The following is a 26256-nucleotide window of genomic DNA, read 5'->3' on the forward strand; positions in this document are numbered from 1 at the left end:
TTAAGATGTCACACAGGATATTGCACTGAAAAGGAAAACCTGGTCTTGAAAATATTCAAATAACCCTAAAGGCAAACAGAATTTCCTTTGAGGCAGATCCGACTTTAACGTTGGCCAAAAACAGTTTAACTTCAGTTTGGCAGGGAACTTTTGCATTTAGCTCGGGAGCGAGAACTCGAGCTTACTGGAAATTATTTAACAGGGAGGAAAGCAAACCACCAGCCTCAGTTTAACTGCAAGGATTATAAGTAAGACTGGGAATATTCTTCATGCATTTACCATCAGGACTCCAGTGAAATTGTATAAAATATGTTCATCGGTTTCCTGACGGATGACCGTTTTTACTTCATATCATGAGCACATTCCCAGTGGCACCTAAATCACCTTTCTACATCCAAGATTCATCACTACATCTGCATGTTTAAATCACTGTGAGGATCTGGCCATGAAGGAAAAGCAGAAATCTGAATTTATGGATTAAAATGTTCATTGACCACACTCCTCCAAGCAAACAGCATTTATAGGCACAATAATGAATGAATATATTCCTGATACGAATGTAATTTTCCCCCTAAGGAAAATTCAGAATCCATTTTCAAGGGTTTGGTTTGGTTTTGTAAGAGAGAGAGAGAAGGTGAGCTTGTGGGGAGGGGCAGAAGGCGAAGGAGAGACAGAATTCCAGCCTGGAGCCCAACCTGGGGCTTGATCTTGACCCCACGATCGTGACCTGGCCTGAAATCAAGAGTTGGACACTTAGCAGACTAGGTCACCCAGGCACCTCAAGGTTTGGTTTGGTTTTGTCTTTTTGAGTAACTACTCCTCCCACACTTCCTTCCCCACCACCCCCAATACACAAAGCACACGGAGTGGTTTCCCCTGCTGCCCAGTGGGGCCACAGAAAGCATCAACGTGGCTCAGGCCCACGTTCCCTGAAGGGCTCTCTGCCACTTCAGGCTCTATGGGTCCCTCAGGAACCAGGAATCCAGGGACCACCCTGAAATCCCAGGTAACCCTCCCTGGTCTCTTGAATGGACATCTTAGTCCCCTTGGGCTATCGCAACAGAGAAACATATTTTCCCATCATTCTAAAGGCTGGAAAGCCCAAGAGCAAGGGGCTGGCTAATTTGACTCTGAGTGGGGACCCTCTTCCTGGCTTGTAGACAGCCACCTTCTTGTTGTGTCCTCACATGGCAGAGGAGAGAGCTCTGTGTCTCTGTCTCTCTTACAAGGACACTAAACGATCATGGGGGTCCCAGCTCATCTAAACGTAATTACCTCCTGAAGGTCCCACCTCCAAACATCATCAGACTGGGGTCAGGGATTCTAGATATGAATACTAGGACACACATTCCATCCATAATCCCCAGAAATGACCACAAAGCGTCCACACACCTAACATAGCCCTTCCCCGCCACTCAGTTCCCCTCCTAGTGCCATCTGGGTCTTCCCTAGAGACCCTCTGCTCCTTGCAATAACAGGGTCCTTACCCTAAGCTGGATAGGACCCAAAGCCCTGCCTCCCGCCTGCTGTGTGGATCTTTTCACTACAACCCCAGCCCCCAGCCCTCAGGATCTGTCCCAGCCCCAGGCCAACCCCAGCCAGCGGTGGTAATCTCTCGGAGGGGCATGACTTTCCTATTCTCAGTTTGGCACCGGGCGTCTGGTCATTGCTCCAACCCACTGTTAAGTCGGGACAGAATCAACAAATGGCTGGATCCACAGGCATTATATCCTTGCCTGCCCCACAGGCATCATCACCTGCTCTGCTTCCCAGGGAGGTTTTGCACCTGGACCCAGCACCTGCCCCAGCCCTGCCTTTCCCATGTGTCCTCAGGCTGAGCCTATCTGAACGCATAATTCACATGCGTCTCAAGAATTGTGGCTTTGGTTGAAAAGCTGCTGCGTGCAAGAAGCCTGGGTCATCTCACAGGCTCTGAAGAACACAGATATCTGTCTCGTGCAGCCACGGCCGCTTTTAAAGGAGAAAAGAGACTTCGTGGGATGATCTTTTCTAGGAAATGGAGGTCAGAGATAAATCAGGATAAGAGTAACTTCCGGTGTAATTCAATCTCTCACGCGGGCCACGCCACCAAGCCCTGCACCTTCCACTCTCACCTGGAACGTGTAACCCCTGCTCAGCGCACACCGTGATCCTGCTCTTTCTCATTCTTGCCTTATTTGCTTGTCTTAGCTGCTTCCGGAGGAAACAGTGCGAGGGGCAGGGCATCAACACTGGCCAACGCTGGCTGTCCCCTAAAAGATTTAACTCTGTCAGCCAGGTGGTGAAAGTCAAGTCGTGCATATCAGAAGAGTCAAGCATCGGGCTATTTTGAAGATAATGTTCATCCCTTCGGTTGTGTTCACTTTGGCTCCAAGAGCACTCAAAGTCCCTAAGTCTTAGGGACTCCTTTTTCACTCAGTGCCAGTGGAAAGCAGACCACCGATTCACAGCTATATTCGAAGGTCACAAAGTTAGAGGCATGTCAAGTCAGAAGGCTCAGGGAAGCTCTCTGTGCCACTGGTTGTGTCGGCTCACGTAGCGGGGGACCCTGATCCCCACCTCGGAGGGAAGGCATCGCTGATCCCAAAAATCGTACAGGGGAATCTGAGAAGCCACCAGTCCGCCTGCCGCCAGGAGCTCATATGAAATGATCTATGTCACCAGAAATACGAAAGGAGCGTCTGGAAGTGGAAAGTGGGGGCTCATGGAACCGTGAACGCGCAGACACTCCACACTGCGATGAGTGCTGTAATTAACCCTGACTGATGAACATGTAATGGGCGCCCGCTTCCTGTGGCTGAGGAGCTGGGCGGTGGGAGGGACTCTGGTGGCTGCTCGGCGGCATAGTATTTTTGTTGTGTTTTACATCGTTCTCGGCTCCCCTAGTACACCTACAAGTCCAAAGATGCCAATGACTTTGGGACAGGAGGAAGGAAAGAAACAGAATAATATGAAAGGGAATCCTGGTATTACCAAGGATAAATGCTAGCAGTGAGTCACTGATTTCTATTGGAAACCAAAGAAGCAACAGCCTATCATAAGACAAGGCCACAACACAACCTGCCCACATAGGGACTCCCTCGTCAGGTCTGAGGGACCACGTAATACAGGAGCGGTCCTCCTCCACCAGTGTGGGGCCTGGACCTCTGCTCAGGGTTGTCAGTGGAAGCCACGTCTTTAGAAATCTGTCCCCCAAGCCTGAAGCTTAGAACACTGATACATCTCTGAGAGCCTTATCAACAGGACACACAGCCACTCAGGAACAAGTGAAATTCTCCACTTTTCTAAGATGATCCCAGGAACCCTCACCCCGGCACAAAGTCTTGTGAGCGGTCGAGTGTCTTGGGTTGGGTCCCATGGGTGGGCCACGGAGGGGGCCAGAACAGAGCAGGGGCTGGGGGTGATGGAGGACACCCTCCTCGGCACCTTGGCCTGTTTTTCTAAATTAGAACTCAGGACAGATTTTGGTGCCTGAAACACAGATGGAAAAACCATAGGGGAAAAGCCAACTGGAGGTGGAGGAAAAGCAAGAAAGACAATGGCCGACTTCACTGGGAAGATGTGGCCATTTAAGATGGGATTGAGACAGAGTTGCAATTTTTCAGATTAAAAAAAACCTCACTCGACATGCCGCCAACTTGAGAGTGTGCCCATCTCATCCCCATGTCAAAATTTCCATGGCAGATGGCAAGGAGCAAAATGACCCCAAAATGTCAATCCTTTTTTTTTTTTCTTATAATAAAGAGGAGAGGTAAAAATACACAACACAGTGGAGAGAAAAGGCAAAAAGAAACTGTGACAGCCCTTCCTTTACAGGAATGGAGCAATGCATACTAGTTCCCAGAAGCTCTCTTCCTTCCACAAAATACAGCTCATGCTCCATAGAGGGGATTTAAGTAAGATGCTCTTTTTTAGTTGGCTTGTGCCAACTAAAAAGGGGACAGAGAAACACACATGTTTGTATCATCCCCCCTTTTTAGGCAAATGGGGCGATCTAAATATATTGTTCTGCACCTTCACATTTTTTTGTTAATATTGAGGGTCTTACTTTATATTTATTCTTTTTACCTATTCATTCATTCAATAAATACTTCCCCACTCTTTTCAAAGCACTGGTCCAAGTACTTGGTACAGCAGTGAATTAACTAACAGTGTGTTTGCTCTGAGAGGGCAAACACTTAGCAGATGGAATCATACCAAAAAAAAAAAATTAAGTCTAATAAACATGTACTACATCAGATGGTAATAAGCATCATTTTAAAAAAGTAGAGCTGGGTGAAGAGGCTAGAGCGACAGCGGTAATGAAGGGGAGGAAGGAAAGCTTGCTTTGAGTGATAACGGTGCAGTACTGACCTCAGAGAAGATGCTGAGGGTATCAGATGGATATCTGCTCAGAAAGAAAGAAGAGCATATGTAAAGGTCCTGAGACAGGTTTGTGACGATCCCAACTGAGGAGCCGCAAGGAGGTCACCATGGGTGACACTGAGTAAGCAAAAGAGAGAGTGATGGGAAACAAGGCCACAGAATGAGGAAAAGAGCCAAATGATGTAGACTCTCGCAGCCCGTGGTCAGATACTTGACTTCAGGGGTGTGTGAGACAGAAAGTCACCAGCCAGTCTGGAGCTGAGATGTGACAGGCTAGACGTACATTTCAGAGTGAACATTCTGACTTCTGACAAGCTGCCAAAACTTCTGGACACAAGGAGATGGTGGGAGTGGTCCAAGCACAAGGTGATGCTGGCGGGGACAGAGCGAGACATGGAAACAGAGGGTGGTGGCCAGATTCTGATGCCTCGGGAATGCTGAGCTGTTCAGGAACTGGGCACAGAGAGGAGAAACAAGAGAAGGGCCAAGGATCACACTAGTAAGAGTCCCAGCCTGAGCCATGGAAGAGGCAGAGCTGCTATTTACTGTGGCGGGAGCAAGGCTGGGAAAGGGGAGGTGATCGAGACACCGATTTCAGACACAGCAGGGGTGATATGCCTAGGGGACATCCAAGAGGAGGCGGCCACGGGATCTGTGAGCCTGGAGGTCATGGAGAGGCCGGGTGTGGGAAGGCAGATGTGGGAACCGTCAGCCTACGGATGGTGCCCTGAGACACATCAACACGTACTGTCCACTCAGACTCTGCTCGCTCTTTCTGTCCAGCTCCCTAATAGGAAACTTCATGTGGAAATGCAGATCACTGCTGGGAGAAAAGATCGGGGGACACACAGTACGGCTGATTCATTATTCACCAATTCTGTATCGGTAAATCTTGCCCACTTGCTAAAATTTATTTGTACCCCCAAAATCACTACTTGCAAGGCTTTCGCAGGCACTCACAAGGGGCTGAAAACTTGGGAGTTGCCCAACACCCATGTTCCCAGTTGAGGCTAGACGAGACAATGCTCTGCGTCTTGTATCTTTCACACCGTAAAGAAGTGTCCTCCTTCGTGGTCTATTTAGTACTGTGTTTTGTTTGTTTTTTGTTTTGGGGTTTTTTTGGTATTTTTGTGATTTTGTTGGTGGTTTCACTCTCCAACACCTCCCCTGCCCCTCCCCCCCACCCCAAGCACAGCATTGAAGGGCTTTCTGGCTTTCTTAATTACAAGAAGGCTGTGATGGGACTCACAGTCTAAATATATGCATTAGATGAGCTTGGTCCAGGCATGAGTTACAGCATAGTTGGCTAATGTGAATGAAGTCCAATGTGAATGAATCAACCATATTTAAAAAGGAGTTTTTTGGGGCACCTGGGTGGCTCAGTGGGTTGAGCCTCTGACTTCGGCTCAGGTCATGATCTCAGGGTCCTGGGATCGAGCCCCGCATCGGGCTCTCTGCTCAGCGGGGAGCCTGCTTCCCTCCCTCTCTCTCTGCCTGCCTCTCTGCCTACTTGTGATCTCTGTCTGTCAAATAAATAAAATCTTTTTTAAAAAAATAAAAATAAAAATAAATAAATAAAAAGGAGTCTTTAAACGGAATCGCACATCAGCCAAAGTTACGTGTTGACTGGTTGAAGAAAACAGAGGGACCAGAGGTTTGTAGAATCCTAACCCTGCATTTCTGCTAGGAGCACCTGATCAGCAGGCACTAATTCAACATGTGTGGTAACGCTACAGAACATAATAGCCACAAATAATGACAATGAACCAATTTGCTTTTTAGATCTCTTCTACCCTTGACCTGGAGGCCTAAGATGGAACTTACTGGGAGGAATCAGCTACCACTACTCTGTGCCTTAAGGTAAACCTCACAGAGGCCAACCCAGAAAGGCAGGGCTGTGACCTATTTTAAATAAGTACTAGAGAAGAAAACCAAAAACCGAAAGAACTCCATTAATAATGAAGTAAAGGTAAAGGAAAGACCATCCCCAAACGGCCCTCTTTGGCATAAAGATTATTTTGAGTTAAAAGCAACCAAGGCCCAGCAGATTCAGAGAAAGCTCTTTATGTCCCCCCACAACCACTTAAAAAGAATTTAGATAGGTCACCTGCCCCAGGAAGGGAGCCTTCCACCACAGACAACCGCAGTATGATATGAACAAGGGATGGTAGGCAGGAAGAAACCCAGCAAGGCTACTTGGATCAAAGTCTTCTCTTTGTCCCATGTGTCCCAGGGGCGGGAAACATATGTTTACCGAACACGTATTCTTTCTTCTTCCCGAGGATTGCTTTATTTCTCTTTGAAGACCCAGACCCCCACCCTTTCTCCTAAGTTCCAAGTGACATATACACCTCATTTTGCCTGGCTTTGGAATTTCCATGTCTGTGTGGATTCCCCGTATGTACATTGTTAAATTTTATTTTCTCCTGTTAATCTGTCTCCTATTAATTTGATTCTTAGTCTGGCAGGAAGGACCTGGAAGGGTACAGTAGTTCTCACTCCCCAACCAGTACAATAAACCATGCACAGTGGACCTCCACAAACATGCTCACTGACAACTTCCAAAACCCACTAGAAGTATCTAAGAGCTCTCCTTGTCAGAAAAATACCCTTGCGTCTTACCCTAGCCCCTGTGCTGCTTAAAATGCCACCCATTTTTTGTATCCATGGTAGAAATGAAGGCTTGACCCCTAGCTCCTGTTAGAACAGTCCTTCACAAACTCCTTAAACACATCTTAAATGGCCCTTTGCTCTCCCATTTTATAAATAAAATAATCCCATTTACTTCACAAGTTCTTTCTTAGGTGTTATTTTCTGTCCTTGGATCATGCGAACAGCATTTCTTCTGCTTTCAAACACGGACAATCGTGTCTTCTTTTTTACTCTGTTAAATAATGAATTGCAATCTCCATCATGTTGCCTCCAAAGCCCACATGTGGGTCATAAATGTTTAACCGGTAAGGTCATTTCCTATCAAGATCTCCATTAGCAGTCGTTTTAATGTGTAATTGTTCTACTGATCCTTCGGCTTAGGGGGTCACCTTTTTTTTGGTTATAAAAAATATCTTTACAATGAAGCCACATTAATTATTAAAGACAACAGCTCAAGTGAACACAGAGAAAGCTTTTTATCTAAAAGAAAACAAAGACAACAAAGTAACACGGAAGAAAATTAGCCTATAAATGGAAGCTGATTATAGACAGCTTTAATGTTTATTGACTCATGTTTTTAGAACAGTGCACCTTGGCGGAAGGGGGCGGATGCAAGCACAGATACGATTTGTTTTCAGTTCTCATGGGCCACCTGTCTTCTCATCGGTATAGTGTCCAACCTTGGAAGAAAGCCCTTCGTTAAGAAGAACTATAAGTTTGGACCATCAGGACGTTACACTATGTTCTACCATGACCAGATGTCATATATTTCTACTACATTTAGTATCTATTCTAAGAATCTTCATAAAAATTAGTCCAGGAATCTAAAAGAGCAAAGAGAAGCTTCACTGTGTTGTGAAGATAAACGAAGCATCCTTCTGAAGGGTGGCTTCCAGGTCCTCTTTTGGACCTCCCTGGTTTCAAAACTCTGGGCTTACAGCCGGCTCACAGCTGGCACACAGCTGGCACTATTACTTGAGGTGAGAGGAAGATCAGCGACAGCCCAAATTCACACAATGGTTACACCGAAATTAACTGAGGGTAGAGATGGTATTTTACTTGCCTGTCGCACACATGCCCCTCCATATGGCCTACCAAGGATGGGATCTTCTGCCTGGACTACTACCAATCAGAGATGCCCCCCCCAAACCCTTCCCGCACCCCCATTTGATAATTCTCTAGAATGGCTCACAAAACTCAAGAAATCACTCTATGTGTGATTATAGTTTCATGATTAAGGATACAGCCCAGGACTGGTCAAAAGGAAGAGATGCTTAGGACAAGGTATTGGGGGGGTGGGTGCTGAGTATCTATGCCCTCTTAGGGGCATGCCAGCCTTCCACCAAACATTACTGTGTTCACCAACCCAGAAAGTCCTTTCGCCTCATCATTTCGGGCCTGTTTGTTTGTTTGATCAAAGCTTCATTATGTAGGTAGGACTGATGAAATCACTAACCACTGGTGATTAAAACTCAATCTCTAATCTCTCTCCCATCCCAGAGGTGTGATGGGCTTAGCTGGAGATGAAAGTTCTAACCCCCTAACCTGAGACCATTAAACTTCTAAAAGAAAACACAGGCAATAATCTCTTGGACATCGGCCATAGGAACATATTTATGGATATTTCTACTCAGCCAAGGGAAACAAAGGCAAAAATAAACTATAGTGACAAGGCCAAAAGAAAAAGCTTTTGCACAGCAAAGGAACCATCAACAAAACAAAACGATAACCTACTGAATGGGAGAAGATATTCACAAGTGACACAGCTAATAAAGGGTTAATAGCCAAACTATATGGAGAACTTGACACAACTCAACACCAAAGAAACAAACAATCCCATTAAAAAATGGGCAGAAGACATGAATGGACATTTCTCCAAAGAAGACATCCAGATGGCCAACAGACACTCAAAAAGAGGCTCAACATCACTCATCATCAGGGAAACGCAAGTCAAAACCACAATGAGATACAACCTCACACCTGTGAAATTGGCGAATATCAAAAAGATAAATAACAAGTGTCGGTGAAAATGTGGAGAAAAGGGAACCCTTGAGCACTTCTGGGGGGAATGTAAATGGGTGCAGCCACTATGGAAAACAGTATGAAGTTTCCTCAAAATCTTCAAAATAGAAATACCATATGACCCAGGAATTCTACTACTGGGTATTTATTTACCCAAAGAACACAAAAACACTAATTCAAGGAGATACATGCATCCCTATGTTTATTGCAGCATGAATTTCAATAGCTAAGACATGGAAGCAACCCAGGTGTCCACTGATTGACACACACACACACACACACACATATATATATATACATATGTATATATATACATATGTATATATATATATATATATATATATATGGTCATATCTTCATTATATATGGGGGAGGGGGAATATTTATTAATATATTCTCAGCAGCAAGAAAAGAATGAGATCTTGCCATTTGCAACAACACGGATGGACCCAGAGGGTCTAAAGCTAATGACATGAGTCAGGCAGAGAAAGACAGATGGCACATGATTTCACTCTATGTGGAATTTAAGAAACAAAACAAACGAAAAAAGAGACAAACAAAAAACCAGACTCCTAAATGGAGAACCCCGGTTGCCAGAAGGGAGGTGGGGGAGGGGATGGGCAAACTAGATGAAGGAGATTAAGACGTACAAACCTCTAGTTACAAAGAAGTCAGGCAAATGAGAAGTAGAGCAGAGGGAATAGTCAGCAAATACTACAGCAACACTGAATGCGGACAGACGGGACAGACGGGGACTCCATTTATCCTGGTGATCACTGAGTAATGGAGAGAACTGTCAAGTCACTACATGATACACCTCAAACTAATACGACACTGTATGTCAATTATACATGTATATAAATACATGTATATATTTATACATTTATATATGTGTGTGTATATATACATGTATACACACACACACACACACACACACACACACATATATATATATGAAAAGAGTTCTAATTATGAAGAGAGCTCTAATGGTCTTTCTGATACCCAGCCTCCAACCTGCAGCTATGTCGAGACCTGGCCTTGAGTCAGCGCATTAGCATAAACTTGGGTACGGTGGAAAGGAACGTCTTACAAGCTGCAAATGCTCCTTGTATCACTCAGGGCATCCCAAGGGTTTTAGGAGCTCTGTGCCAGGGACTAGAGACAAAAATCAAATTTTATTATTAGGCATGCATGGTTATTATCACACACCAGTTTCCTAAGGCTACTTCATGAAGTTATTATGCACAAGGGTCCAGAGACCTGGCTTCTTGGGGAGCCCTCAGGCTGAGAAATAATGGCTTAGGGCACAGCCAGGGCTTCGAAAATCTTACCCAATGCCCCTCTCAAAGACAGCAAAGGGGGACTAAGGGGGGGAAGAAGTCTCCCAACATCGTCTTCCCAGTAGGCAGAGGCTGGAGGAGTGATTTCAAACCAGCTGCTACCCTCACAGAAATGGCACAAAGAATGGGTGCCCTTGAGTCACTCGTCCTCATCATTTACCCCCCTCCCTGCTCTGTAAGAATTAGGTAGTTGACCAACACCTACGTAAGTAATTACTGTGGTCTGTTAACATTCCGAGTGCTTTGCAAATATTCACTCGTTAATAATTCCCACTTTCCCCTTCGAGGCGGTTATGGTTACAATGAAACTGGGGTGCAGAGAGGTTAAGCAACTTGCTCAAGGTACCCATCAAATGTAAGTCCGTGCTCTGACCACTAGGCTTCTGTACTGTATGAGCTCCCAGACTCGTAACCCAATAAAAGGTGCTATCGGCTATCGTGGAGGAGTATTACCTCTTTCTTTATTTTATTTTTTTAAGATTTATTTATTCATTGAGAGAAAGAGTAAGGGAGCATGAGCAGGGGAGGAATAGAGGGAGAGGGAGAAGCAGACTCCCCACTGACTCCCAGGACCCTGGGATCATGACCTGAGCTGAAGGCAGACGCCTAACCAACTGAGCCACCCCCTGGGATCATGACCTGAGCTGAAGGCAGACACCTAACCAACTGAGCCACCCCCTGGGATCATGACCTGAGCTGAAGGCAGACTCCTAACCAACTGAGCCACCCAGACACCTACCTCCTTCTTCATTTTGAAAATGAAAGACTCTTAAAAATTGGACTCGTCTCTCCCTTTACCATTTTTTTGCTTGTTTACATTTTTCACCTTTTAGGGGAGTTTATCATTTAGCCCATTGATTGCAAAATAGTGGGGAGGAAGACAAGGGCTTTGGGGCCTTCTTTGATTAGATGTCTTTGGTTATGGAATCTGACGGTAACAAGAAACTTTTAAAGGTTCCCAAATTCCCCTCTGGGTGCGCTAAGTATGTGTGGTCCACTGGCATAATCTGCAGTCGGAGAGGGTGTGGTGGTATTTATACTCCTTGGGCGCCAGCAGGAGCAGGCTTAGGGATTATCTGTAGGAGGAGGGTGTAAGCAAAGAGCGTGTATGTAATGCAGGCCTCAGCGTGGGGATGTTCTCAGCACATGAGTATGTTCTCCTTCCTATTTGTACTGATATTAGCCCTTCCACACTTCCTGTGTGCCGTGGGAACTGGGCCACACAACTGGCCCCTGGACATGGCTGCTTGAATCAGGGTCCACACTGGGTGAGGCCACGGGGGGTGTGATTTCAGATGCTCACACACATCTCAGTCACTGAGCTGGAGCCACCATCTGGGAAATACCCAGTGAGGGACAGTCTTATGTAAAAATATGTGAATGAATGAGTTCAGAGAGGAGTGTTCAGAGATAAACAGGAGAATGGCGATGGAGTAGACATTGTGAAACAGAGATACGGCCCCAGAGGGAGACAGTCTCTAGATCTGGTCCACCATCATGGGAGGCACGGCTGTACTTCCTGCTGGAGTTTTATTAAGTCCTCACTGCTCACGACACAGTTGTCTTTAACGTAAGTCAGATTAAGTGTGTTTGGGTCTTGGATCCAAAAAAAAAGTCCACAATTACCTATAATGTTACCTATAACATAGGTAAGTTATAGGTAACTTAAGCCAAAGTCCTGATGTTAGCATATAAAGAATTACTTCTCTCCATTCCAACTTCCCACATCACAGGAATTAAATCAAACTGGAAAAAGATAATTTGCCGATTTTATGGAAGTCCTTTGGATAATCAATGATATTTTTCCTTTGATCTTTAAAGGTATCAAGAGGCACAAAATCAATGTGAAGTTGTTTGGGACCACTAAGAAGCAATCCTCTCTGCTTTTGAGCTCTTCAAGAAAACCCAAGGACACTCTCCCAAACCTCATGCTAGGATGGTCTTCAACTCATCAGAACACAGTGATCTTGAAAATTTTTTGGAATTCTGTTGGAAAATCCCTACCACCCACGGAAGCAGTGGGAATAAGGTAGTCTGTGCTGCTGTCCTGGTTTCTATGAATTTCCTACATCCTCCTTTAATTCATAGTTATTGTGCAACTTTCAGAACTGAATCAACAATCCCTCTCTAGCATTAAGACCTACACTTCATTCAAAGAGGAGTTTATAGCCAGCACCCACCACGTGATGCTCTTACTACCCTGCTAATTTCCTTCATAGCTCTTATCTCTATATGTAAATTTCTGACTTGTTTACATGTTTATTGTTTATTTCCCTCATTAGAATCTAAGAAGGAAGCAAGGATCTTAATTAGCTAGGTCACTACTCTATCCCTACTACCTAGCACAGAGCAAAATAAAAACAAACTTGATAAATTTAGGCTACCTCACTGCTACCTGTTCTAAAACATAGCCCAACATGTAGAAAGGCTCAAAAAGAAGCAAAGTGCGTTTCTGACTCGTGAGAGTCCGAATCAGTTGCGGGGAGGGGGAAGGTGCCTTTGTTAACAGGGTCTTCCTGAGACGGAAGGAGATGGCATTTCTGCCGTCTTCACGTGGCTCCTAGAACCCTGGACGTCAACATTCAGACGGCAGAATGGGAATGACACATGGAGTGGGGATTATTTATGTGAGGCTGATTGTAGAGTAAGCCTGATGGGGCAGGCCACAAAGCCTATACATCTGTCCGATTCCAAGGGCCAGCTGGACCCTACAAAGAGCTAAGGAAGATAGGGGCTCCTTGCCCTACAAGGGGGCCTAAGCTCTCATAATTCAGAATTTAGTTGCAGATTTCAGCTCCCCGGGAGGCGAGATGTTGCCTTGCTAGATTCCTCCACATTATTCTTTTCCTGTACTTCCAGTGCTCTTTCAAACCACAGACTCCGTGCAGAAGGCTACAGGTCAACCCAGAGATATTACAAGAGGGATATAACAGCTGGGATATTACAGGTGAGTTATTAAAGGTGGGATATTATAGGTGCGGTATTACAGGTGTGATATTACAGGTGGGATATTATAGGTGAGTTATTACAGGTGAAATGTTACAGGTGAGTTATTACAGGTGATATGTCAGACTACTGTAGTAAAGTGAGTATCGTCATAAAGCAGGTCAAGTGACTTTTTGGTTTGTTTCCCAGGGCATCTGAAAGTTACGCTTATACTCTACTGTACTAGCATGATGTCCAAAAGTACAATGTACACACCTTAATTTTAAAACACTTCATTGCTAAACAATACCAACCACCCTCTGCGCTTTTAGCCAGTCATAATCATGGATTCCTGATCACAATAAACACAACAATAATGAAAAAGTTTGAAATATTGTGAGAATTACCACGATGTGACAGAGGAGACCAAACGAGCAAACGCTGGTGTAAAAAAAAAAAAAAACGGTGTGACAGACTTGCTTGAAGCACGGCTGCCACAAGCCTTCAATTTATAAAATTTTTTTTTAAAAAAAGCAGTATCTGCAAAGCACAATAAAATGAACTATATGCTCGTATATCCTTTCTGGAAACACTCTCCCATCTTCTTCCCTCCCTCTGTTTCCTTCCACTGCTCTGTCCATTACTCTGCTTAACACTTTTAAAATTAGGTCATTCATCCCCTTGATGTCAGGCAGTCAAAGAGCAAAAGAACTGGACCGACCGGCAATTGCTTCAACTTGCATGTGCAAAAATGCTCGCTCAGCATATTGTAAACAACGATTTTGCAGGAAGATTGGAAAGAACATCCATGCCCACCAAAACGGTGACAGAGAGTGACATGTATTGGCATGGAGAGATGGCCGTGATAAATTTAAAAAAAGAAAAAGAACAAAATAGCATGTTTATGAATAATATTCAGAGATGAATATTTACTTGTGAACCTAAGGAAAATATTGGTTTTTTGTTCTTTCAACACATATTTAACACACCAGGCACTGGCAGAGCCATCAAGATTAGGACGGGAAACATGGTTCTGATGCGTGAGAGTTTACACTCTGTTGAGGAAGCAGATGTTAATCAAATCATAGTATAAATAATTTAAAAGTGTGATGAGTGCTAGGAAGCAGCATGTGGGATATTGTGAATATATAATTAAAGAAAGTCTTATCCTACTGCTTTTAGTAAGAATTACACATGTGGTGTGTATACGTGCGTGCAAGCATGAGTCTGTGTGTGGCGTGTATACTGATGCAAGCACACGTATGCATGTAAGAAAGGCCAGAATTGCGTACATACAACACGCACAGGGATTAGCTCTGAATGTCTGTGTTTTTCCCCTTTCGTTTTCAGCATGTTTTGAATCGTCTTCAATTATCATGAGTTTCTTTTGTCATCAAAAAGTCAAATAAAGTCTTAATTGGGTTTATTCTTTTTTTCAAGTTTTTATTTAAACTCTAGTTAATTAATGGTGTCATACTAGTTTCAGGTGTGCGACAGAGTGGTTTAACACTTCCACGCATCAGCTGGCGCTCAGCCCAAGCGCGGTCCTTCTCCCCATCTCCGAGTCCACCCATCCCCCCCCCCCCCGCCCCCGTGACCAGCAGTTCTCTAAGTTACGAGTTACGAGTCTGTTTCTTGGTCTGCCTCTCTCTCCCCCCCCCAACCCTTTCCCCCTTTTGTTTTGTTTCTTAATTTCTACATATGAGTGAAATCATGTACTGTTTGTCTTTCTCTGACTTATTTCACTTAGTGTAATTCTATCTCCATCCCTGTTGTTGCAAATGGCACGATTTCATTCTTTATTTATGGCTGAGTAATATTCCATGGTGTATCTATAAAACATCTTCTTTAAACATTCATCTATCAATGGCCTCTTGGGCTGCTTCCATACTTGGCTATTGTAGATGACGCTGTTATGAAGATCAATGTTCATGTATCACTTCGAATTAGTGTTCTTGTAGTCCAAATACGCAGTAGTGCAATTGCAGGATCATAGGGTAGCTCTATTTTTAATTTCTTAGGAATCTCCACACTGTTTTCCACAGTGGCTGCACCAGTTTGCATTCCCACCAACAGTGTAAGGGGGTTCCCCTTTCTCCACATCCTCTCCAACACCTCTTGTTTCGTGTGTTGCTGATGTCAGCTATTCTGACAGGTGTGAGGTGATTACAATTTTGATTTATTTCCCTGATCATAAGTGATATTGATCATCTTTTCATGTGTCTGGTGGCTATCTGGAGGTCTTCTTTGGAAAAATGTCTATTCATACCCTCTGCCTATTCTTTAATTCAATTATTCATGTTTTGGTTGTTGAGTTTTGTAAGTTCTTTGTAGATTTTAGATACTAACCCTTTGTCAGATATGTCGTTTGCAAGTACCTATATGTCATTTGCAAGTACCTTCTCCCATTCCATAGATTGTCTTTAGTTTCGTTGACCATTTCCTTAGCTGTGCAGAAGCTTTTTTTCTTGATATAGTCCCAATAGTTTATTTTGGCTTTGATTTCCCTTGCCTCAGGAGACATATCTAAAAAGAAGTTCTGGGGCGCCTGGGTGGCTCAGTGGGTTAAGCCTCTGCTTTCAGCTCAGGTCATGATCTCAGGGTCCTGGGATCGAGCCCCACATCAGGCTCTCTGCTCAGCAGGGAGCATGCTTCCTCCTCTCTCCCTCTTTGTCTGCCTCTCTGCCTACTTGTGATCTCTGTCTGTCAAATAAATAAATAAAATCTTAAAATAAATAAATAAATAAAAATAAAAAGAAGTTCTTACAACCAATTTCAAGGAAGTTACTGCCTGTGTTCTCTTCTAGGATTTCTATGGTTTCAGGTCTCACATTTAGGTCTTTCATCCATTTTCGATTTATTTTTGTGCATGGTGTAAGAAAATGGTCCAGTCTCATTCTTTTGCATGTGGCTGTCCAGTCTTCCTGACACCATTTGTTGAAGACACTGTCTTTTTTCATTGGATATTTTTCCCAGCTTTGACCAAGATTAGCTAAGCATGTAATTGAGGGGTTCATTTCTGGGTTTTCTATTCTGTACCACTGATCTATGTGTCTATTTTTGTGCCTGTACCATACTGTCATGATAACTACAAGTTCGTAATACATCTGAATTTTTTCTTTTCTTTTTTCTTTATTTTTTATTTTGCAAGCTTTATTTATCTTTTGCAAGGTTGCTTTGGCTACTTGGGCTCTTTTGTGGTTCCATACAAATTACAGGATTATTTGTTCTAGCTCTGTGACTAATGCTGGTGGTATTTCGATAGGGATTGCGTTAGATGTGTAGATTGCTTTGAAGAATACAGATGTTTTAACAATACTGGGTCGTCCAATCCATGAACATGTGTCTTTCATTTCTTTGTGTCCTTGTTAATTTCTTTCATTAGTGTTTCATAGTTTTCAGGGGTCATGTTTTTCACTTATTCGGTTAGGTGTATTTCTAGGTATCTTATGGATTCTGATGGAATTGTAAGTGGGATTGATTCTTAAATGTTCTTTCTGCTGCTTCATTATTGATGTTTAGAAATGTAATAGATTTCTGTACATTGGTTTTGTATCCTGTGACTTTATTGAATTTATTTATCAGTTCTAGCAGTTTTCTGGTGGCACCTTTAAGATTTTCTATAGAGAGTATCATGTCATCTGCAAATAGTTAAAGTTTTACTTCTTCCATGCCAATCTGGATGACTACATCTTCTAGTACTATGTTAAACAACAGTGGGGAGAGTGCACAACCCTGCCTTGTTTCTGACCATCGAGGAAAAGTCTCAGTTCTTCCCCATCTAGGATGATATCAACTGTGTGTTTTGCATATACGGCCTTCATTATGTGGACGTATAGTCCCTCTAAGCCTACTTTGTTGAGGGTTTTTAACATGAATGGATGTTGTATTTTGTCCACTGCTTTTTCTGCATCTATTGAAATCATCATATGATTCTGATCTTTTCTTTTGTTAATGCAATGTATCACATTGATTGAACTGTGAATAATGAACCACTCTTGCAAACGAGGAACAAATCCCACTCAACTGTGGTGAACGATTTTTTTTTTTAAGTGTATTATTGGATTCAGTTTGCTATTATTTTATTGAGAATTTTTGCATCATGTTCATCAATGGAGAGATCACCTAAACAGGAAATCAACAAGGAAACAATGGCTTCGAATGACACACTGGGCCAGAATATACATTAACAAATATATTCCAAACACTCCACCCTAAAACAGCAGGATACACATTCTTTTCAAGTGCCCATTGAACATTCTCCAGAACAGACCACAAAATTAGGTCACAAAAGAGACCTCAACAAATACAGACTAAAGTCTTACCATGCACCTTCTCTGACCATAATGCGAGGGAACTAAAGTCAACCGCAAGAAAAAAATCTGGAAAGACCACAAATAAAAGGAGGTTAAAGAACAAATGAAAATGAAAACATAACGGTACAAAAGTTTGGGTTACAACAAAAGTGGTCCTAAGAGGGAAGCATATATAGCACTATAGGCCTACCTCGAGAAGCATAAAAAATCTCAGAAAAAAAAAACAATCTAATCTCACATCTAAAGGAGCTAGAAAAAGAACAACAAACAAAACCCAAAACCAGAAGAAGGAAAGAAACAGTAAAGATTAGACCAAAAATAAATGATACGGAAACAAAAACCATAATTAAACAGATCAGTGAAATCAGGACCTGATTCTTTTTAAAAAATTAATAAAATTGATAAACCTCTAGCCAGGCTTATCAAAAAGAAAAGAGAAAGGACCCAGATAAACCAAATCACAAATGAGGGAGGAGAAACAACCAACACCACAGAAATTCAAGCAATTACAAGAGAAAATTATGAAAACTTAAACGCCACCAAATTGGACAATGTGGAAGAAACAGATAAATTCCTGGAAACAGGGATGGCTGGGTGGCTCAGCTCGTTAAGCATCTGCCTTCAGCTCAGGTCATGGCCCCAGGGTCCTGGGATCGAGTCCTGCATCAGGCTCCCTGCTCAGCAGGGAGTCTGCTTCTCCCTCTGCCTGTGGCTCCCCCTGCTTGTGTGCACTCGTGCTCGCTCGCTCTCTCTCTCTCTCTCTCATAAATAAATAAATAAATAAATAAATATCTTTAAAATTTTCCTAGAAACATCAAAACTACCAAAACTGAAACAGGAAGAACTAGACAACTTGAACAGACTCATAACCAGCAAGGAAGTCGAATTACTAATCCCCGCAACAAAAGTGCCTTTGTCTTAGTTTTCTCGATTACATGTCAGGCTACCTGTAGAGTTTGGGTCAGTGCTCTGCTCTGTCTTCCCTGAACACAAAACCAGAATTTAGATTTCCTGACTTTACAGTGCATAAGAGTATATTACTTTGACGCATTTGAAAGTAATAGGAAGCTCTGTGAAAAAACAGGTCAGGCAGACATCATTGTCCCAGGGGACATGGTTGGCCACGTAAGGCAGGGGGACCACGAAACCCACCTTCCTTCGGGCCCCGTAGGAAATTACACTTGTTCATGGCAACTCGGCTAAAGGTGAAACATCAGCTCAATGTGAAAATCCTAATAAGAAAAAAAAAAAATCCTAACAAGACTATTAATTCTGATCAGACTTATGCCTTGCAAAGATATACAGACAATTAACTTGCGACAAATTTTAACCTTTGCCATTTGTAATTTATATTGCTGTTTACAACAGTTTCTAGTACTCGTAACAGCTCCTTAAGCCGCAGTGAGAAGTGAGAGTGAAAGGTTTTGCCTGTCTCCTCTTACTGACATTCAAAGAATCTCCAACGAGACCACAGAAAGCCTCAGATTGACTTGCCCTCTAAGGGACTTGAAAAACGTCCTGACTGATGCCGATGATAAAATGTTTCAAAGGCTTACTTTGAGGCAACACAGTTTCTTCTAAAAATTGCTTATGTGTTTTCTGTAAATGGCATATGCTCATTTTTATAAAGAACACCATTGAAATAAGGAAAAGAATGAAGAAGAAAACGTGGAATTATCCCCCACCGTTCAGTGCGGTGAGCACACTCCTCTATCCCTACCCATGCACAGAGATCTAAGAGAAGTTTAGGAATGAGGGTATATAAGCTTAAAAAATAAGTAAAACTTGATTTGGGGGCTATAAGTCAAGATCACGAAGGCGGGATAAAGGGGCTTCCGGTGCCGGGGACGGTCTGTTCTTTGAATGGGTGCTAATTGCAAGACTGAGCTCATTTTGCAGAAATACGCCTTATACAACTATGATTTATACACTTTTTCCGTTCGGAAGTTACACTTGAGTAAAGATTCTTACTTAAAACCCCTTGATTAAGTAAATCAGTACTCCAAGGAGAGGAAGGAGAGAACGGGGGAGAGGAAACACATTCTCAGAACCAATTCAGTCCATGTTAAAAATTCATCCACTCCATGTCAATGCACTTTCACACAAGCTTACCAGGCAGTGCTAAGTCCCAGACTGGGTAAACAGTATTCACCTTTTTCAGAGTCACGAAACCTACGTTATAAACACAGTTTTACAAAGAACTTCTGTGTTCCATGAATACAAACCGGGCAGGTCTTAGGTGTGGCGACATATTACAATGTAGTCTGCCCCTGAGAAACACCCAAAGCCGATGAACCACACTTTGCAAGAACTGATTCATCAGTCATGGTCGGAAACATACAAATCATATAGAAACAGAGTAACAATTTATTAAAGAGACTGATTAAGTAGGTACTGGTGTTGATTTCTCCCTTCTCTCTACAGAGATTTGGCCCACTTCCTAAAACTTGTCCATACATGCTTCCTTATATTTCGATTTCCCTACTGAAACCGAAATAAACACAGTAACTAACCACATAAGGAAATTAACCTAAGTACTTTTATAAAACGTGCTTTAAATCCAAACACAGAATTTCAGAATCCAAACACCAATGCCTCCAAATACACTTGCCCTTCTAGGTGGGGCCACGGCCAAGGGTGAGGGGCTAACTCAAGGTGGTGGGTTTTGGGGGAGTCTGAGCCCTTCATCGACCGAAAAATCCCCAGGGGTCTGGAATGTCTGGGCAGCCAATCCACATACTGGATTGCTAAATCCCAAGAGTAAGACGGGAAGTAAGAGAGGAGGGGAAAAACCAAGAGGCATCTGGGAATACCGATGGGAAGAGCAGAAGTCAGAGAAGCAGACAGTGGGGAGCGTGAGCCTGCCTGTCGTAAGCTCAGCCCGAGTACCAGATACAGCCAGGACCGGACACACATCGGAGGATCTTCGTGCCATTCTCACGTCCACATTTACACGAGAACATTTAAATTTGCATTTAAGGCTAACAACCTGAACTATCCCATTTCTCCCGTAATCCTCTGAGCATCTCCCCAAGGAGCATCTCCTCCCAGGAACCTATTTAATTTCTAGGTTACCCAGCTAATTAGTCTCTTTATCCTAGGTCTTCCTCTCTCACACTGATTTCACAGTCAACATGAGGCTTGATCGGCAATGATTTCTGTGGTATTTTACCCACCACGCCATATCCACCTGCTCTTACATCTTTTCGCCAGACAGGACCGGTCCAGCATCCAACATGAACCATCTGGACCCATGAGGCTGACCAACGGGATGAAACCGGAACGGAGCTCACGTTTGCTTATCTTCAGCTCTGCACTTCCCTGAACCCATCAAAGGCAGCTCCTTTGCACAAGACCACAGAAAGCACAAGAGGAACGATTCGTCTTCATTACATCCCTGGTAGGACAATTTATAATTTTTAATGCTCCTGACATACTCTTCAAGGAGAGACTCACAGCCAACCGACACGCTGGAGTCCCTAAACTGTGCATCAAAATACCCCCCTTCCTGACAATTTATCCTACCTATTCTAATTAATGAAATACTTCTATTCTGTGTGCTTTTTTTTTTTTTTTTTTGAGGGAAGGGGGCTTTTTTTATCCACTCGTGTTCTTCCATATTTTTCCATTCATTTTATCAACATGCTGCTAGGTCATCCGTTATCAAGAACCCGGCCCTGAAATCATTAGTCATTTCCAGCTATCTCCGGTGTGCCCTCCACGGGTCACCTTCAAACTTCCAAAACCTTCAGATCTATATATCTGGGTGCAGGCACACGTCCCCTCCCCTGACCCTCTGAACCCACCTTCTTCTCTTCAGGAACAAAACCGAAAGGCCACTTAGCAACCTGGGCCTCCGCATTCGTCCCAGAACATGCTACCCTGTCCCTCACCTCTAAATACACCCCTGGACTTCGGGTGACAGGCTACAGAAGTCATCGGTTTATATGTTCTGACTCTCCTACTTTTGCTTCCTCGATGGGTGTCTTTTTTATTCCTTTGACAACACACACAACCCATCGGGTACAAAGCGTCATGCCTGGTGGCGGAGGAACTACAGTCCCGTGACTCTCCCTCCCTCTTGTCGAGTCTGTTGCTTCACGGGAGAGGCTGCGTTTCCCTTTCTCAAGTTCACATCCAATCCGTGGCCTGCCCAGGTGAACCGTTCATGGTTCATGCGTCTGTCCTCCTGCTCGGATTCTTTTTCATTTTCTCGCCGCCATCCTCACGGAAACCCTGATCGCCTTGAACTCCGATAATTTCAAAAGCTTCCTCACAATTCATCTCCCCACCGTGATCTCCGGCCTAATCGGACATCCAACTTTACACAAACGTTAAGGCAATGATTATCGAGACCCAACAGTGGTAAGAATCATGAGTCCCATTTTGCAAACAAGAACAGTAACTGTCAAGGAGTTTAAAAAAAAAATCACTGCCCCCAAACCACACAAACAGGTGGGGAACAGAGAAATGGAGCTCCAGGTCTCTTTCCATGGGGCGCCTGGGTGGCTCAGTGGGTTAAGCCTCTGCCTTCGGCTCAGGTCATGAACTCAGGGTCCTGGGATCGAGTCCCACATCGGGCTCTCTGCTCAGAGGGGAGCCTGCTTCCCCCTCCCCCTCTGCCTGCCTCTCTGCCTGCCTCTCTGCCTACCTGTGATCTCTGTCTGTCAAATAAATAAATAAAATCTTTAAAAAAAATAAATAAAACCTCTTTGCATAACATTAGACCCTGTCCCAGATGAAGGGAACTTTTGAAGGGAAGCTGGCCACAGTGGAAACATGAGAATCAAATGACAAGATTTGCGTCCAACCAGAGGACACCAAGAAAGAACAGACCTGTCTCAGGAGCGGACTGGATATGAGGAAGAGAAGTGTCAAAGATTATTTGAAGCTTTAAAGGCTGGTCATCGAAGTGTTGGCTTGGCTTACCTTCCTCCAGACCTTAAAAGGTTGGAGGATGAGGTGGCTTAGGGAATAAGGGCCTTGAGGGGTGCCTGGTATGGGCAGGGCTCTGTTGGTTGAGCGTCCGACCCATGTGGTTTAGGCTCAGGCCCTGATCTCAGGGCTGTGGATAGAGCCCCGTGTCAGGCTCCGTGCTGAGCGTGGAGTCTGCCTCAGATTCTCTCCTCCCTCTGCCTAACTTACCACTCATGCCCTCTCTCTCTCTAAAATAAATTAATTAATTTAAAAAAAAAAAAAAGAAGGAAGGTCCTTGTAATTGTTCCTACCCTCATACTACTTTTGCCTAGCTGTGTGTCTTTAGCAAATATTTAATGTCTCTCTGTACCTTATCTCAGCACAATGGTAATCATAATCATCATAATAATATCTGCTTAAAAAGAAGGATGGGGAGTATTAAAGCATTTAAAACACTTGGCACGTAGCAGAAACAACCTCAATATTTGTAACATATTCCTGGAAAGCATTCACACATTTCCTTTGCTTGGAAATAACTTCAAGTGGTTTGCAATTCTGTGGGATGGGTTTAACTCTGCATTTTCTTCCGATCTGATCTGTAAATAAAATGAAAACAGGCGATCTGAGGCCAGAGCCCGTGGCGGGCCAAGTTACTTGGTAGAGCGCCCAGCAAGTCCCAACACGCTCCTGATCTAGTAAGGAGGGTTTGAAACACAATGACTGTCCCTTCTCTCTGATAAGCAAGGTAACTGACCACATCTGCACGATAAAAAACACGATGGGTTTCCTCATCCTCATGGAGGGACTTCTTGAAAAATCTAACCTATGCAGAGATTCCCTCCCCTGACCATCAAAGACCCGTTGGCCAACCCCCTGCTCTCTGGACGGAGTTCTCACTAGAAGGAAGGGGAGGCACAGCTCCCTTTGCAAAAGCCGGCTGGTTAGACCGTCTGCCCTACAGCACCGTGACGGCTTCAGTGTTCTCAGTTGGAGATTGGAAAAGCTCAATTAGACCAAAGGTTTCATTTCAATGCACAGCTGGGTAATGTTCCCAACTTTTTTCCCGCCATCCAAAAAAGAGGTCCACATACCTTCCTTAGGTTGTGCTACTGCAATTAAGTGAGTCCGTCCCTGGCAGGCTCCTTGTCGTCTCCCTGAATATTGTACAAGATTGTCGCTAGGCTTCAGCTCACGCCCAGGCTTCGAGGATGCCTGCAGGGACCCCACCTGCAGTAGAGCTCAGTCCTTTTTAATCCTTAAAGGAAAGCCCTCAGGCTAATAAAAAGGAAAGAATTGGGCGCCTAGGTGGCTGTCATTAAGGGTCTGCCTTCAGCTCAGGTCATGATCCCAGGGTCCTGGGATCGAGCCCCGCATCGGCTGCCTGCTCGGCAGGAAGCCTGCTTCTCCCTCTCCTGCTCCCCCTGCTTGTGTTCTCTTACTGTCTCTCTCTCTCTCTCTCTGTCAAATAAATAAATAAAATCCTTAAAAAAAAAAAAAAGTAAAAGAATTATTATGCCTCCAGGGGCGCCTGGGTGGCTCAGTGGGTTAAGCCTCTACCTTTGGCTCAGGTCATGATCCCAGGGGCCTGGGATCGAGTCCCGCATGGGGCTCTCTGCTCAGCAGGGAGCCTGCTTCTCCTCATCTCTCTCTCTGTCTGTCTCTCTGCCTATTTGTGATTTCTCTCTCTGTCAAATAAATAAATAAAATCTTTAAAAAAAAAAAAAAAAAAAAGAATTATTATGCCTCCAGAATTGAGGCAAAACATTCGAAAGCACTAAGGAGCCCCCTTTAATCCTCCTGCCGGGGAAGCTGATGGTTGGTTACCCACCCTGCTGGGCAAGGACAAACAGGTGGTTCTTTCATGTGACATCTCCCCAGGTTAGAAGACCTCCTAGCCTGTCAACTAAGGAGGGAACCGTCGGACCCTGAGCTTTGTGACCGTTTCCACGGTCTGTCCGCTCCTGAGCGAGTGATCGAGGCTGGAGGGTGAGGGCAGGAAGTGAAATGCAAGTCTCATCAGTCTGGTTCCCAGTGTCCCCCTTTCTGACTGGTTGGAGAGGCAGACTGACTTCTAAAAATTCCCATATCCCTCATCAGCACTCTCTTCATTCATCTGGATTATAAACGGAATAATCGTGTCCCACACATCAGCTGTGCAGTCAAATAAATGTATTTCAGGCATTCTCTCTACACAGTAATAGGTTATATTTTCTCTTAAATGTTATATAATCTTATTATTACCCATGTCCTTCATTGCTGGATTCCTTAAAGGAAATGCGCGGGGCCCTGGGGGCTCAGCCCACGGTCCCCCCCCCACCCCCCGGGGGACACCCTGCCCCTAGTCCAGAGACCTCAGGCTCCCAGAAAGGCATGCCTCCCCCCTGGGCAATGTTCGCTCTGCCAGGGCCAATCCAACAGACTTCCTCCAAACAAAGTCACTTACACTTTGTTTTAGAACCTGGGCCCCTCTGGTCGCTGTGCGCGAATGACAGTTTGGAAGGAAAGAAAAAAAAAAAAAGAAATCACTCAGAAGTTTGCTCTAGTCGTGGGTAACGTGCCAATGCCTCCCGTCGACAGGGACACTCGCAGAACGGGGACATTTCACTCGTCGGGCAAGAGAGCTGCTTCCGAATGAACGGGTTTGGAGCCCCGCACGAAAATACCGAGAGAGCAAAGCAATCACTTCTGGGAGGCAGCCTCCTGGCCATTACAGCTGCGTCCAGAGGACGAGCGCGCACGAGCGGCTACGTTCATCGGGGCTCACGTCTGAGGTCAGCCCTGGACCGTCCCTCCCTGCTACAGCCCAGCAAATGGTCCTTATTCATTACGAGGCTCCGAATCATTTTTCCCAAAAGTCAGGGCTTTGGGGCCAACGGGGCGGGGGGGGGTTCCCTGCCCTTTCTAGGAAGACGCTGAAAGCACCCCCGAGCTCACGTTCAGCCTCCTGCTACCCACAGCCGTTGCCACGGGCAGATGCCAGGTCCCAAACCAGCTCTGCAGAAAACTCTGGAGGTTCTTACCATTGTGATCCAATCTTCCCTCCCTGCAGAGGCCAGCAGCCAAGAGCTGCCGCCGGTGAGCCGGTCCCACAGCCACTGGAGGCTTTGGAGGCAGAGAATGTTTCGTGTGGTGCAAATGTGCCACCACGGATTATATTTCAGTCCCTCAATCGCTGGCCTCGATGCTTTGGAAAACAGCCAAACCCAGCGCGGGGAGAAAGGGCTGCAGCTTGCAATTCCAGAATTTCCCCCGAGAACCTGATCTTAAAGACCCGGGTCTCTTGTTTAGCATTTTAAGCAAATACCACAGGCTGCTACATTCAATTAGATCTCCCTCCCCTCCTCTCTGCCTCCCTCCCTCTCCCTCTCTGATGGGGCGGGTGGCTTTCTGGGATGAAATTATAGCGGGAGCTCAAGCTGACCCTGGGGAACGCAGGCAGTCTGCCAGCTTCCACACACCTCTGACCTGAGCAGAGCTGCCACCCTTCCCATCCATCAGAGAGGAGAGGGAGAGGCCACACTGGCGAGCCCCGGGGGACATTAGGGTCGCGACCGCCCTGTAACGGGCGGGAGTCTGCAAAGTGCGCCCAGGACCAAACCCAGGACCTAAGCCCAGGCTACACCGTCCACTGTCGCGCTGTCCGATCCAAACAGGCGGGAAGCAAAGTTCTTGGCGCATCAAAGGAGTCCATGAAGCAGAGCTTTAGCCTACAAAATAGA

The 26256-nt window shown here is 44.7% G+C and overlaps 1 protein-coding gene across 4 annotated transcripts in view; it reads right to left on the bottom strand.

Moving 5' to 3' along the window:
- PLD5 (phospholipase D family member 5) overlaps nt 1-26256 on the bottom strand; it is a 396874-nt gene that overhangs the window by 312509 nt on the left and 58109 nt on the right. The window contains exon 1 of one of the 4 annotated variants that reach the window (XM_059144974.1): nt 25558-25898. The exons of 2 other annotated variants lie outside the window; for them this stretch is intronic. In XM_059144974.1, coding sequence (XP_059000957.1) covers nt 25558-25560 — 3 coding nt within the window. In that variant the 5' untranslated portion in view covers nt 25561-25898. Of the gene's footprint in view, nt 1-23628; nt 23801-25557; nt 25899-26256 lie in introns of those variants that run through there. One more of the 4 variants, XM_059144975.1, reaches the window with a different exon arrangement.

The sequence above is a fragment of the Mustela lutreola genome, chromosome 14 (genome assembly GCF_030435805.1).
Source record: "Mustela lutreola isolate mMusLut2 chromosome 14, mMusLut2.pri, whole genome shotgun sequence".
Taxonomy (NCBI): Eukaryota; Metazoa; Chordata; class Mammalia; order Carnivora; family Mustelidae; genus Mustela; species Mustela lutreola.